A 15,443-nucleotide genomic window follows, 5' to 3' on the forward strand; every position below is an offset into this window, starting at 1 on the left:
CATAGGTCCCATTTCTTTTGTTACCATATTGTATTTGTATTAGATTAATTTAATTTAATGCTTGCTTTTCCCACTCACTAAACTCTGTGAAGGTAGGATTATGTGTGCTTTAATCACTACTTGATCCTTAGCACAGAACATGAATCCTAGCAGATAGTAGGCCCTCGGTACATCTTTGTTTACTCAGTGCCAGACAGACCAGGATTTGAACCCAAACTTCCTGACTCCAAAGTACTTTTGCCCAGTTCTGATAAGGAGTAGAGAAGCAGCTGATACTAATTAGATACTTTAAAGAACCAGTTTTCTAAGAAATACTCTGGGAAATGCTGGTTTAAAATAAATGTGAGAATTTTCTTTATAAAAATCTTTTTAGGCAAGCGCTTTGCTTCTGGATCAGCTGACAAAAGCGTTATTATCTGGACATCAAAATTGGAAGGCATTCTGAAGTATACGTAAGTAACCATTTAGATGTACGGTATTATTGGACTATTATGTTATTGAACAATGATAGCAAAAGCACTTTAGAAAAGGTACAAGGAAGAACTTTTTCCTCTGCAATTAAACTTGAAATTAAGTTATGGGGGTACATGGTCGTATAGGAATTTTGGGTAGTGAATAGGTGAATGAACATTTCTTGAGCACTGCCAGCTTGGCCAGCGCTGGTCTAAGTGTTTTCATCTAACTAAGTTTAGTGAATCTGACATCACAGATTCTACCCTGCCTCAACTTGCCCTCTTTCAATGGCCTTACTTCTCAGGGGGTGACCTCACATCCACCAGTGGCAACAGTTGGAACCTTGGGGTCGGTGTGCTCCAGACTTCTCTCTCTGCAGGGGCTCTGCTCTAGTCTTCTCTGTTCCCCTGCCTCGTTTTCCCTGCTCACTGCAGCTGTCAGACTCAAATGCTGTCTCTTCTGAAGCCTTTCTTGCCCCTCTAGGCCTGGTCAGGTTTCTTTGATGGCATTTCTCATAGTTGTAGTTTTGCATTTATTCTGGTGATTGAATGATGGCTCCCATCAGCCTGGAGCTCCAGGAGGGCAGAACCTGCATCTGTTTTTGCTTATGCTGCATCCCTGATGCGACAATGCCTGGCCTGTGGTAGGCCCCCAACAAATGACTTTTTTTCTTTTAATTGTGGTAAAATACACGTAACACAAAATTTACTGTCTTAACCATTTTTAAGCGTGTAGTTTGGTAGTGTTAAGTATATTGATGTTGTGCAATCAATATCTAGAGCCCATTTCATTTTGCAAAACTAAAACTCCGTACCCATTAAACAGCAGCTCCCATTTCCCCTCCCCCAGCCCTTGGCATCCACCACCCTACTTTCTGTCTGTATGAATTTGACTATTTTAGGAACCTCATATAAGTGGAATCATATAGTATTTGTTCTTTTGTGACTGGTTTATTTTACTTTTCTAATATCTTAAACATTTACTCATATTGTTGCATATGTCAAACGTCTCTTCCTTTTTAAGGCTGAATGATCTTTAAGTTTTTTTTTTAAGATTTTATTTATTTTTTAGAGAAGAGAAGGGAGGGAGGAAGAGGTAGAGAAACATCAATGTGTGGTTGCCTCTTATACTCTCTGTACTGGGGTTCTGGCCCACAACCTAGACATATGCCCTAGACTGGGAATCAAACCAGCAATCCTTTGGTTCGCAGGCTGGTGCTCAACCACCAAGCCACACAAGCCAGAGATTAAGGCTGAATAATATTAAGGCTAAATAGTGTATATTTTGACCATGTCTTCTCTATCCATTTATTGGTTGTCAGTGGACACTTGGGTTGGTTCCACTTCTTGGTTATTTGGAATAATGCTGCCATGAATTTGGGTGTATCACCAGACAACTTTTGAATGAATGGATGAAGCTGTGAGTGAAGTGTTACCTGGAAGTGAAGGAATAAAACTGAGGCTGAGATGCTGTGTGTGCTATATGACTCGCTCACCTTTCATTATAGTCTAAGGATTTGCCATGCTTCCAGATCTTAGCCTGTAATATCCTCATTGCACCTCCATCTTGTATTTCTAGGCCTTCACAAAACAGTGAGAGTAACAGCCACTGATCAAGCGCTTCCTGTGCAGCAGGCACTAGACTGAGTGCTTTACATCATTATTTTATCTGCTCACAAACTGGAGGGGTCCGGGTCCGGCACACCAGTGCTGGAGGAGGTGGCATTTAAGCTAGGCCAGGCTGATGAGTGGGTAACGTTTAAGAGATAAAATGGGGTGAGGGGCAATCCAGGGGAAGGAGAATTAATTCCTGTTCTTTCTTTGTTGGCCACTTGCGTAAGAGATTGTGGTATATAGTTGGAGAGGCTGTGGTTTGTGGTTTGCTGCATAATGATCTATAATTGTTTACTTCCCAGGCACAATGATTCCATCCAGTGTGTCTCCTACAATCCTGTTACCCACCAGCTTGCATCTTGTTCCTCCAGTGACTTTGGTAGGTTCCCAGCATCTTGTCCTGGAATAACTGCACATCTGGGTGAAAAATGAAATTGATCCAGAATGAGGTGGTTTTGTCCTGTGAGAGTTAATGATATTTTTCTCTGTTCAATGTCTGGGGGCTTGAGGAGGTGGGGAAATGATAGTTATTCTTTAAATTGTGTAGAAACTAAGAGAGTGAATGATGACACTGAGTCTGGAAAGAAATCTGGGAAACAGCGAAAAAGGCTCCCTTCCCCTTTCAGGGAAGGGAGATAGTAAGAAGAATGGGGGGACGCAGGCATAACTTGGCATAACTGTCACCCTGGCAGGGACAGTTCAGTTGTTCCCCATCTCCGTGTCCTCCACCCTCTGTTTATGTGTCAGATTCCTCACCATTTTAACTGTGCTTCCCATGCAGTGTGTCACCGTTACTGCTGGTGTGGTGGCTGTAGCTGTGCTCCCTGAGGGGACGGATGCCTTGAGGCATTCACCCTGGCCCCACACAGGGCACTGACACGGAGCTGGTACAGAAGAGGGGTCAGTGTACTGTCCATCGAGGTAGGGAGAGAAAGTGAGCATTGGCTTGTGGGTTATCTCTCTTCAAGGCCACTTCTGGCTTTTAGCTCATCCTTTTGTTTCCCTTGCTGAGAGACAGTGGGTGCAACAGAGACACTGGGGAGGAACCAGAGATCTAATCCTGTCAGTGATTCACTTTCCTCATCCCGATGAACATGTTCTCACCATTCTATCTCACTGATAGAATTCTGAGGTTCAGGAGAGAGAATAGATAAATAAAAGGGGAAAGGACTTTCATTCATTAATAAAATAGTCTTTTCTCCACGTGAGGCACTGGTCTGTGTGCTTATTTTGGGGATTAAAAAGACAAAATAGAATCCCTGCCATCAGAGAACTTGTGGTCGCAGGTAGGAAGGGAGGTAGAATTTGTAAAAATGTAGTAGTAATAATAGTACTAGTTGAATGTTTGTGATGTGCTTGCTAGGCATTGTGCTAAGGGTTCAAAATAAATTTCTATTTGAGCTCTATGACAACCCCTGAGGTCAGGTTATTATTCTTATTCTCATTCCACTGATGAAAAAGAATTGGGGCTTAGAGCAAGCAGTTCACCGGAGGTCACCCAGCTGGTAAGTGGTGGAACCAGGGCTTGGACTTGGGCCATGTGATTACATGCCAAACCTGCCCTGGTAAACACTGCTGAAGGAGGCAAGGAGGGAGGGGTTGCTTTCAGCTAGAGGCTCTGCGCAGGCTCAGTGGAGCACAGATAATATGCACACGGGTGGAAATGTTTGGGGGAAGTGTTCCGGACTGGGGAAAGGGGAACAAATAATTTGTTTGATATTGTACCTTACTGTATAAATATATCATTGCGCTATATTTACTTTCTTGGTTATGCTTTATGGCTCAGGCAAAGGGTAGAATTTGCTTATTTTGCCTTAACGTGCACCTGTTGTGAGGCCCTGAGCCAGAGCACCTGGGGACAGGAAGGAGAAAGCCGAAGGTGACCAGCATGCCATGGACAAAGCATAGCTTATATAGGGTCATGCACTGTAGATGCACTGTAGAGGAGGCCTGGGAGAGGAAATTGGATACCCAGAAAGCACCCTTCATTACTTTGACTGCTAAGTTGTACCCTGGTTGGAATATAATAGTTACTTACAATGAAGTTACCATTTCTTTAATTAAAACACCTGAAAAGTTGGCTAGAAATTCACCGATCTATCTTTTTTTTCTTGTTATTTTGAAATAATTATAGATTCACAGCAAGTTGAAAAGATAATGGAGAAGTCCTGTGTACTCTTCATCCAGCTTCCCCCGTGGATGTATCTTATATAATTATTGTATAATATCAAAACCGGGAAGCTGGGTCTGGTGCAGTCTGTGTATATAGTTCTGTCATTTCATCACCTGTATAGATTACCATCAACACAAAGATACTCCTTACCATCATCTACGCCCCCCTCACCAACTTTCTATTATTCTTATCATCTGGTACCTGATAATTATTAATCTGTTTTCCATTTCTGTAGAATTTAGTCATTTCATGAATTTATAAAATAGAATTATATGGTATGTGACCTTTTGAGATTGGCTTTTGGCTTTTTTTACGTAGCCATAAATCCCTAGAGATTGTAATTGTGTATGTATCAGTCATCTGTTCCTTTTTTATTGCTGAGTGATATTCCAGCCAATCTACCTTTTAAAAAATATATATATATTACTTTGCATTGAAGGCTTGTGGTCTCCTGAACAGAAGTCTGTCTCCAAGCACAAATCCAGCAGCAAGATCACCTGTTGTAGGTAAGTTAGGAACAGCTCTGAAAGTAGGCTTTGTGCTTCCTCCTCTTCCAAACAATCTCAAAATCCAGTGACTTCACAAAGTAGAGAAGATCTGTGTTAACCGGTGAGTTTGGGCCTCTGTATTTCCTCTTCTCTTCTGGTCTCCATGGTGGGAAGGACTTGTGCCTGCCTTTGATCATCAAGCAAAGGAAAAACTATAAATTGTCTAGCTTCAAACCTCCTCTGCCTGCAGCCATCCTCAATGGAGACTCCATGGCAATGCAAGTTTGTCCTGTCCAGGCAGCATGTGCACTAGAGAAAGCATAGACTTTGGTGCTAGACCAGGATTCAAATCCAGATGGATCACTGACGGGCCCTGTGGCCTTAGGAAAATTACAACAAATCTCTCTGAGCTGGAGCCTCAGGTTTCTCATCTGACAATACTGGCTAAAAATACTGATTTGATAGGGCTTTTGTGAAATACACACAAACTAACGAATCTAAAAGCATGCTGCACAATGCCTGGTATACAGAAGACACGATAAATGGTAGCTGTTCTCACTGTTCAGCTTCTGAGTGTAGCCTTTCTTTCATTCAGCATCTGTTAAGCACCTGTTCTAGAGGCTGGGAATATACCAAGATACAGAGTTTGTTCTTAATGAGCACTTGATGTGGGAAGATGTTGAAGTGGTGAGTGGGGAATGGAGGCTGACCCAGCGACGCAGGCACAAGCAGAGGGCTGTTTTGGAGGTCTGTACCAAGAGATGTGAGAGCTCAGGAAAAGGTGCTACTGCCTTCACATCTGTCTGTCGACCCCAGAAGTGAATGACGTTAAGTCTGGTCCTCTAATTTTTATATTATGACCAGGATGAGCTTAGTAGTTGCTGCCTTGTTAGACTCTATCTCTACCAAGGCACCATCCTCACTGGCTTTACTTTCTGTGTTCTTTTCCCTCTCTCTGTGCTGTTTGGTGCTTATTTCAACAGCTGGACAAATGATGGTCAGTACCTGGCTCTGGGGATGTTCAATGGAATAATCAGCATACGGAACAAAAATGGCGAGGAAAAAGTGAAGATCGAGCGGCCAGGGGGCTCCCTCTCCCCGATATGGTCCATCTGCTGGAACCCTTCAAGGTGCTCTTACAGCTGCCCTTCTCTGAGGGCAAACACTGTTACGAAGGAGGCCTTGTTTGGCAGACAGACTTCTTTCTCTCTCCTCAAGGTCTCTCCTTGCATTCAAAGGCTTCTCACCGCATTTGACTGATCTGTTTTAGAACCTGTTCTATTTGATTGGAATTTTTTAGGAGCCCATCTTGTGTTTTGGAATGAATCCCAGAGATTTAGCTAAGCAGATGAGCTATCTGGGCCAACTCAGAATGTGTCTGTGTGCGCATGAACACATGCGACACAGAAGGGCCATTTTCTTATGAATTAATAGTTCACCTCTTACTGTGCTTTATTTTGGTATTTTTCTTTTTTTAGTTTTTTCCTCCAACTTGGACAGAACATGTGCTCACCCTATAATACATAGCTTTTCATGAGTCTTTTTTGTTGTCCTTGCCAAAAAAGTCTAAATTAAGTGTACAAGTGTCCCCAAATTCCACAAACAATTGGCACATACCTTTTCAAACCTTACACGCACTTTCTCCTCCTCTGGCGGTGTCACTTTGAGGGACTAATGTATTTACATGCTCTTTGTATAATCCTGTGGTATTAAAGCATCAGTATCTCCCACAGAGTCCTCTGGAGGTAAATTAAAGGACTTAATTGTTTACCAGCCCAGTGTCACTTTACAGGTGCTGCCTGTGTGATTTAGAAGGTTGTTTAATTTCACTACCTTTTCTACACCAGATTGTGCTGTTCCCTGAATAATTTTGTCCAGCTCAGAGCTGTACCATGTCTGTCTAATGCCTTCAAAGGCCATTAGCCTACCCCAGAGTTCCTGCTATTAGATTTTGTGGCCACATATGACTTTGTGGCTTCAGGGCACCATTTTTAATTCATGAGAAGCAGGATGCCCAGTTTACTTTGTTGCTCTCCTCTTCCGGCAGGGTTCAGGGGCTTCTTGACAGGTTTTGAAATTATGGCTTTAGTGTAGTTCTAGGCATTGTGATTGTGAACCACCACTTACTGTCTACAGCCGATGGGAGAGTTTCTGGATGAACAGAGAGAACGAGGATGCCGAGGAAGTCATTGTCAACAGATATTTTCAGGAATTCCCTGCCACTCTGAAGTCAGCAGTGTACAGTAGTCAGGGTAGTGAGGCAGAGGAGGAAGAGCCAGAGGAAGAGGACGACAGTCTCAGGGACGACAACTTGTGAGTTTGTCCCAAGGAGCGAGAACCCTCCTTGCAAGGGTCCAGGTCCCGCTTCACTAAGCTCCTTTCTAAGAGGGATCAAGATTGTTGTTGGTAAAAAGTTCCTCCAACAAAGGGGAAACACACCCTTTAAAACTTGTGTGTGGGTTATAAAATTTTCCTTTAAGAAACTTCAAGAAATACTGAAAAGTCTAAAGGACAAAATTCAACTTTTTTATAAAACTCTATTCTTTGAGGAAACCACTGTTAGTATTCTGTTGTATTTCCCCTCAGTCTTTTAGTGTATTCATATAATTAACTAAATCATATTCTACTTTATTTTCCACTTAACAGCATAGTAACATTTCTAGTAACATTAGAAGTCCTTTGCAAAACATGATTCTGAGTGTTGCACAGCGTGCCCCTGTGTGGATGTACCGTGATTCATCGAACACTTCCTCTGTTACTAGACACTGTTTTTAGCTTGTTCCGACACTGTACCTTACCTTGTATTTGGGGGGATCCACGTCAGAGAAAAAGCCCTCAACATACCCATGATCCTCAACCCCCAAATCCTGGCTGTCCAGACAGTCTTTATTTCTGGAGCAGAAAAGCTGGGATAGCCAGGGTATTCTGATTGACTAAAAGTGATCTGGCTTGGAACTATGTTCTCTGGTACCTGGGCTTCTTTGGAAGAAGGAGGTAGGAGGTGGGGGATAAGAAAGGAAGAGGGGATGGGCATTCAGTGCCAGACACACACACACACACACACACACACGCAGAGTTTACTTGCAGGTCCCTTCCTGTTAACATCGCTCTCGGTCTTTGTCTTGGTTTCCTTTAGTTGTGAATTAGTGCCTATGCTATTTGCCACTTTGCTGTTCTTGGCTGGGTTTGGTAGAGAAGGCTGCACCATTCCTGGCCTCCATATCTAATGGTGCTACTATGGTGCTCACAGGCCTTGGGCTCAGAAATGCTGGACTTAGTAAACAAAAAGGAGGCAATATCAGGTGGGTTAAGGCTGGGCCTTAAGGGCAACAGAACATGTTTCTTAAACGAAGTTCCCAAGGAGCTCAATCCACAGCCTCAGCTGAGGAGGTTTCTCCTGCATGCTGGCCCTACAGCCCTGGTCCCAAGGCAGTGATCCTGATAGGGACTCTGTTTCCAAGACAGTTGTTGATCTTCAGAGAGCTCATTACTCTTTTTTATTAGATCCAGTCAGAAACCATTTTGCCTCAGCTGTGAGAGAACCTAGTGTAGGTATTAATTTTCCCTCTTAAGGAGAGCAAATAGGGTTTCCATTGTCCATTAAAAATGTCAGATAATTCATGCCTCCTCATGGCAAAAGATGTTTCTCCACCATTTCCCTATATTTTTTAGTACATAAGAATAAAGCACTCTTGGATCTGCAGCCTTGCCCTTTCTTAGCATTGCCCTATAGGAAGCTTTGAACTGAGGGGTTTAGCTTCTTCACTGTGGCAGTGTCTCGGCACCACAGGCTCATGGTAGGGAATTCCTTGAAATAATAGATCCCAGGAGGGCTGAAATGAGCCTGACTTTGTCCTGTTGGACTGGCGGGTGGGTTGGCCCACGTTACAACTTTCGGCCTCAGTAGTGCTGTACAACATTGGCAATCTGACAGGCTGGCCAGGGCTTTCTTTTTCCTGTTGTGTTAAAGCCTGAGGGCTAACTCATCAGCAGACCATGGCCCCACATAACCTCTTTTGTCTTCTGTTGATTAGAGAGGAACATAATGACATCCTGGCTATAGCTGATTGGGGGCAGAAACTTTCCTTCTACCAACTGAGTGGAAAACAGGTATGTAGCTCTGTACAAACCCAGTGGGAGACACAGTCACGATCATGCCTGTTACAGTTTTTCACTTTCCGAGATAGTATTCTTGGTCATTATAAATTGTTGTTGTTTGCTTCTATTTATTGAGCATTTGCTGTGATACCAAGCATTGTGCTCTGTGCTGTGCATACTTTATCTAATTTAATTCTAATAAAACCCTGTGAAGCAGATACTTTGATGATAAACTTTTTAGAAATCATAAGACTCAGAGCAGTGAAACATATGTTATGCCTGAGGTTCCACACTGCGAGCAAATGGAGGCATGTGGGATTGAAACCCAGATTGGTCTGACTGTAAAGCCTTGATCTTAGTCATGACCCTGCCTTTCTATAGTGCTTTATTCATCTTACCCACATTACTAAGCACCCACTTAGTCCAGCCCTTCACCTGTGTTAGGAGCCGTTAACATCGAGCTTTGTAAATTACTGCCTCCGCTCTGCCAGAGTTCACAGGCTGGTGGGGACACACTCCGCAGCAGTCCCAGCGCGGTACGATGCATGGCATGATAGAGAGCTGTGGGTAGATAGCTACAGCGACACAGGAGAGGGTGACATCATGCTTGGTGAAGATGGGGGGTTTTGTAGAGGTGACTTTGAGCAGGATAAGCAGGAGTTTGCTAGGCAGAGGACATTGTTTCAGGCAGAGGAAATAGCATCTGCAAAGGCTGGGAAAAATGAAAATACAGGGTCTGGCAAAAGTAATGCCTGCTTGAGTGCAGCTGGTTGGGTAATAACATGCGTGTAATAATTTATAGTTTTAATTTGAACGTTTCACTTAAAATGTCACATGGTGTGCTTAGTGTGATATTGTTATGTTGCAGAATTACATGCTTAGGTTTTGTAATAAAAGATTTTGTAATAAAAAGGGAGCATTATTTGTGCCAGACCCTGTATGTGACAATTCAGGGAACAGTGACTGGACCCCAAGATTTGTGGAGAGAAGATGGCACTAGAAGGGAAGTTGAGGCCAAGATTTTAGTGTGAGTAAGGAGTGTGGACACCATACACCACAGGAGCCATAGATTTAGGTAGGGAGCGACCTGGTCAGATTCCAGTTTCAAAAGAATTCCTTGTTTCCCTGGAGGGTGGATTAAAATGGAGAGAGCCTAGTGATAGGAAACCTTTTAGTAGGACGGAGACGCTGAGGGTTAGAGCGGAGGTAGTGGGGTGGCTGCCTCCACAGCCGAGCAAAGGAGAAGTGCAGCCATTGCAGTGGAGCCTTTTGTTTAACAGCACCCTGAGTCCTCAGAGTGTAGCATGCGGAAGTGGGGGTTTCAGCTACGCGTGGCCTAGCTTTGGGGCCATTTCTTCTGCCTCAGCTTACCATTGCTCATTTCTTTTGTAGACAGGTAAAAATAAAGTTTGTGGATAATGAAACAATTTCCTCAGTTTCCTATGGCTGTTTTCTTAGAACCCTTACTTTAATGATATGGCATCTAGTTTCTCTGGCCCTGTCTGTTCATCCACTTAATACATGTCCATCATCACTTAATAAATGTTTGTTGACACATCTACTGTGCACCAGATACTGAGTGTGGATCTTAGAATTTCCCTGGAATAAATAACCACACTACACTGGGAGGGAATGGGGTCTTGTTGCCATAGTGACAGCGAAAGAGAGCTCCATGTGGTGGTCAGGGCCGTGGGAAATATCTTGCATGTGTGCAGCCCCACAGTTCATGCTGTGGCCCCGAGTTTCTGACTGATGAACAGCCTTAGTCTGCTGAGAAGGTCATTCCCAACTTGTTTGGGACAGTAAAACTGTTTTCTTGGTGTGTGAGTATGTTTTAACTCCGAGGAGACTTAGAATCAAATAAGGGGTATGAAGTAAGTCAAACCTACACTTTTGCGTTAGGCTTAGGTATAATTTGTGTATTTTTGGCATTTTAAGTATTTGTAGTATTTAAAGAGATCTGGCTTAATAATAGCTAGCATTGGTTGAGTTTCAGGCATTATATAAACTCTTTTTTTTTAAAGATTTTATTTATTTTTTAGAGAGGGGAAGGGAGGGAGAAAGAGAGGGAGAGAAACATCAATGTGTGGTTGCTTCTCATGTACCCCCAACTGGGGACCTGGCCTGCAATCCAGGCATGTGCCCTGACTGGGATGAAACCAGTGACCCTTTGGTTTGCAGCCCATGCTCAATCCACTGAGCCAGACCAGCCAGGAGGACTTTATTTATTTTTAGAGGGGAAGAAGGAAAGCGGGGAGAAAGAGAGGGAAACATCAGTGTGCGGTTTTCTCCTGCATGCCTCCTTCCTGGGGACCTGGCCTGCAACCCAGGCACATGCCGTGACTGGGAATCGAACCAGTGGCCCTTTGGTTCACAAGCTGGCACTCAATCTACTGAGCCACACCAGCCAGGTCCTGAATCATACCCTTTAAATGAGCAAATTGTATGGCATGTGAATTATACCTCGATAAAGTCATTATAAAGAGAAGTAGGATGAATGTAGCTTCAGAATAAAGGACAGTTTTTTTTAATTGAATAAATTTAGCTTTGTGAAATACAAGAAAAGGTCAAACAACAACAAAAAACAAAGAAGCTGAGGGGAACCATTGAAGCTTACCCAGTACCATGTGGAGGAGGGTCTGTGGGAGAAAGAATATCCCCGGGTTTGCACTGGCAGAGGGGCTCAGACACGCAGTCCTGGAGTGATTCAGTGGGACTGGGGGAGACAGTGCTGGCTCTGGCAGTCAAGGCTTTGACTGGGTGGAGGGGAGGAGTAAAGGATGCTCCAGAGGAGGCTGAGCTGTGTTCACAATGGAATCACAGGACATACGGCCTGCCAGCTCTCCTATATCTTCCCAGCTGCCCCCATTAAAGTTGATGAGAAAAGCCTTGAACTGTTATGTTATTATTATGGATTCAGAAGTTTTTCCTTTGATGTGTGTTCTCTTTCCTCAGATTGGGAAGGATCGGTCACTGAACTTTGACCCCTGCTGTATCAGCTACTTTACTAAAGGGGAATACATTTTGCTGGGGGGGTCAGACAAGCAAGTATCCCTTTTCACCAAGGATGGAGTACGGCTTGGGACTGTTGGGGAGCAGAACTCCTGGGTGTGGACATGTAAAGTGAAACCTGATTCCAACTATGTGGTAAGAAGAAGACATTCATTTTGTTGGGCCTTTGCCTGAGTGGGCACTGACTGAACATCAGGCACGCTAGCCAGTCAGGTCCTTGACGTTTGTTCCTGATAGATGGGAGGGTAGACCCTTTTCCGCAGACAGCTGGGTGTTGATAACTCTTTCCCTGCAGGTGGTAGGCTGCCAGGATGGCACCATTTCCTTCTATCAGCTTATTTTCAGCACCGTCCACGGGCTCTACAAGGATCGGTATGCGTACAGGGATAGCATGACTGATGTCATTGTGCAACACCTGATCACTGAGCAGAAAGGTAAAAGACAGGTGTAGCCCCTCTGCCCTGCAGACACTGGGAAGCGGGGTAGGTTGAGAGGGCTGCTGACAGGGCAAGTGATGAAATGGTAGGCAGTGTTTCTCCTTGGTCTTTTGGAAACATGTTGGACCATTGGGTGTGTGTGTGTGTGTGTGTGTGTGTGTGTGTGTGTAACATGTAGATATCTTTGAGAATCTAATGAAAGCAAGAAACCATCTCTTTAAAAAAAGGCACAGACTCACAAAATTTTACAGATAATTCCAGGGGATCATGAACTCCCTATCTGAAGGAGGATAATATATGACAAGTCAGAGCCAGGGTGGTTGACCTGCATGGGTTTATGGACCTGCATTCTGTCTGATCAAAGGCACTTCTCCTTCAGCTCCATCTCCACGTGCGTCCTGGCAAGTCCTTGACCCAGAGATAAGCAGGGGCTGTAGGTCAGATCAGAGTTCCAGACCTAGTGCATAGTTCAAACTCAGGCTTTCCTTCTGTTCACCCAAGTGGTTGGGCTGGTTAAATAGGCTGAGAATCACGTGTTTCAGGTGTATCCATATCCAGATGTACTGGCCACAACACACTGCTGGATGCCTATGCATAGGGATTCTGGTTGGGAGTTGTCTTGCAGATGCAGGTGACGTCCTTTGGTCCCCATCTGGGAACACCTCTGTTCGAAGGGTCCAACTGTGAGGGTGAGGATGTAGCCACTGGGGAAACTCCATAGCATTTCCCCTGGAGACATTTTCTCCACCTGCTCCATAGTGAGTGTGAGAGCCTAGTGCGTACCAGAAACTACACATAGTTCTTTGTTGTAAAGGGTGGTGTTTGGGAAGCAGCCAGAGGTGTGGCCACTCAGGCGGGCTCCTGATCTTCAGGGGCCATTAGTGCCATGCAGAGTGTAGATTTATGTTCAGCAAGTGATAGTAGCACTAGGAATTTCATTCTCCATACTCAGTGGTAAGCCTTGAACCACAAAGATCCACAAGAGTTATATATGACTTCAGATCCCAGTATTTAGCAGAGCTGATTGTACATATTAGACACTCTGTCAAGATTTTTTTTTTGATGAGAGTGTCTCCTTTAATTGCCAGTAGTATTAAGTAAATGATAGCTTTTAATTTCTCTGCCTTCTATGTTAACAACCTCTTGCTAGAACTGGATTTTTTTTTCTTGACAGTTCGGATTAAATGTAAAGAGCTTGTCAAGAAAATTGCCATCTACAAAAATCGATTAGCTATCCAACTGCCAGAGAAAATCCTCATCTATGAGTTGTATTCAGATGATTCATCAGACATGCATTACCGGGTGAAGGAAAAGATTGTCAAGAAGTTTGAATGCAACCTCCTGGTGGTGTGTGCTAATCACATCATTCTCTGCCAGGTGAGCAGCAGCAAGCCAGGCTGAATCTGCCTCATGCTTTCTCCAAGGATAGGGTACCCAGCTCAGGGTTTTTGGTCATTAGGAATTGGCCATTGCTTTTATTTTATTGACATCTATATGAGATACATTCTACTGGAAAGTCATGGGCCATAAATTGGAGAATCCTTTTTTTTTGGTACTGTAAAGTAGGTTAGTATACTATATGTTTTAATGACTTAAAGCCTAAATCGATATCCCACAAATGAAGATTGATTTTTTTGGTAAATAAATACACATAAAAATTTATGATATTTTTCAATTAAACAACAAAAGATGGATTTTAATTCAAAATAATAAAGGAAGTTTTTACTTCCTGATAGATTTTTTGCCACAGGAAAAAATCTGTCAACTCAGAGCTTCCTATAGAGAATGTGTAGGTAAGTGCCCAGAAAACCCTGGAGAGACTTTGAGAGAAGACCAGCCCAGCATCCTTCTTGCAAGTAGAAGTGGATTTGGTTTCATGAAACTAGGCCTATTAGAAGTGATAGAATGGAAGAAATCCTTTAGGAATCACTGAATACAAAATACTATTAAAATCTCTCTAAAAGTCTCAAACTCCAAGCAGTTGGGCGGGGGCACAGGTTATAGGATAGAAGTGGCGAACAGGTGTGCTTTGGGCTGTGTGGAGGTCTGCGCAGAGGATCTGAGGCTGTGCTGGGCTCCATGGGAAGACTCATGAGGGACTGATGAGACCAGTTATGGGCATTAGATCAGGTAGGTCCTGAATGTGAAGTGCTTTCTATCCCTCAGAGGCAGGAAGACCCTTGGGAGAGCTGGGGCACACTTGTTCTGTTGAATATCCATGCAGAGGTGGGTTTGCTCCCTAGGAGAAACGGCTGCAGTGCCTGTCCTTCGGGGGAGTGAAGGAGCGGGAGTGGCAGATGGAGTCTCTCATTCGCTACATCAAGGTGATTGGTGGCCCTCCAGGAAGGGAAGGTCTGTTAGTGGGCCTGAAGAATGGACAGGTGAGTGCTTTGTGGATCTCCCATCAGGCTGGTTGTCTGGATGCAGTTGACAGCAGCCCATCAAGTTATGACCCTGAGATATGTTTCCAGGGCAGGAAAAGTCTTCTTCAACTCTCATGGGCACGTTAGAGCTTCCTTTTATGAGGGTAGCCTCAGGCCAAAGATGAGGTGGCCTTCGGACTCATCACATGCCCTATTCTGGCAGGGTAGCCTCTGCAGCCTCTGGACCACATGTTGAGTAAATTAGTGAGCTACAAGTTACCGGAAGGTTGGGGGCGGGGGAGGGGGGGGTGGTTGTTGGAGGTGCAGTTCCTGTGGCTTGCGGGAGAGGGAGGCAGAGATCACTTCGTAGGTCAGATCCCTATTAGGGCAGTGACTGGACTAAGTGTGTTCTAGCTTGTGTCCTAGAGGGTGCTCATCTGCAGGCTATTTCTAGATATTATAAGAAAAATGGGCCATCTGCTCAAGTGGCTGTGAAAAAATCTATGTTATACAAAGTTGAATAGTTTTCTATGTGTGTTCTTTGCTCAAAATAAGAAAAGTTCTAAGTGGGCTACATGGAAATTTGAAAGTGAAAATGTAACTGCATTAGCCTAAGAGCCAAATTGTCTAGCAGATGGCTTGTGGCAGAGGTTTTTCAGGCTTTTCCTGCGGATGGAAGTCATGGAGTATGAGTTAGCAGGAACCATAAAATAGCAAAACCAAAAGAGAGGAAAACCTGCTTCTTTGTCACAGTCAGCTGTCACTTCCAGTGTGAGGTCTGAGAGCATGGACTTTGGGGGCAGGTT

The 15,443-nt window shown here is 44.0% G+C and overlaps 1 protein-coding gene across 3 annotated transcripts in view; it reads left to right on the plus strand.

Moving 5' to 3' along the window:
* Positions 1-15,443, plus strand: part of IFT122 (intraflagellar transport 122) — a 70,855-nt gene that overhangs the window by 18,455 nt on the left and 36,957 nt on the right. For 2 of the 3 annotated variants that reach the window (XM_037051019.1, XM_037051035.1), the window contains exons 4-13: positions 374-452; positions 2,369-2,445; positions 4,679-4,745; positions 5,711-5,857; positions 6,864-7,040; positions 8,762-8,837; positions 11,781-11,972; positions 12,133-12,271; positions 13,449-13,651; positions 14,518-14,655. In XM_037051019.1, the coding sequence (XP_036906914.1) occupies positions 374-452; positions 2,369-2,445; positions 4,679-4,745; positions 5,711-5,857; positions 6,864-7,040; positions 8,762-8,837; positions 11,781-11,972; positions 12,133-12,271; positions 13,449-13,651; positions 14,518-14,655 (1,295 nt within the window). The remainder of the gene's footprint in view (positions 1-373; positions 453-2,368; positions 2,446-4,678; positions 4,746-5,710; positions 5,858-6,863; positions 7,041-8,761; positions 8,838-11,780; positions 11,973-12,132; positions 12,272-13,448; positions 13,652-14,517; positions 14,656-15,443) is intronic. The other variant, XM_037051026.1, reaches the window with a different exon arrangement.

Source organism: Sturnira hondurensis, unplaced genomic scaffold (assembly GCF_014824575.4).
Source record: "Sturnira hondurensis isolate 20B ecotype Veracruz unplaced genomic scaffold, ASM1482457v3 Scaffold0000867, whole genome shotgun sequence".
In the NCBI taxonomy this organism is placed as follows: Eukaryota; Metazoa; Chordata; class Mammalia; order Chiroptera; family Phyllostomidae; genus Sturnira; species Sturnira hondurensis.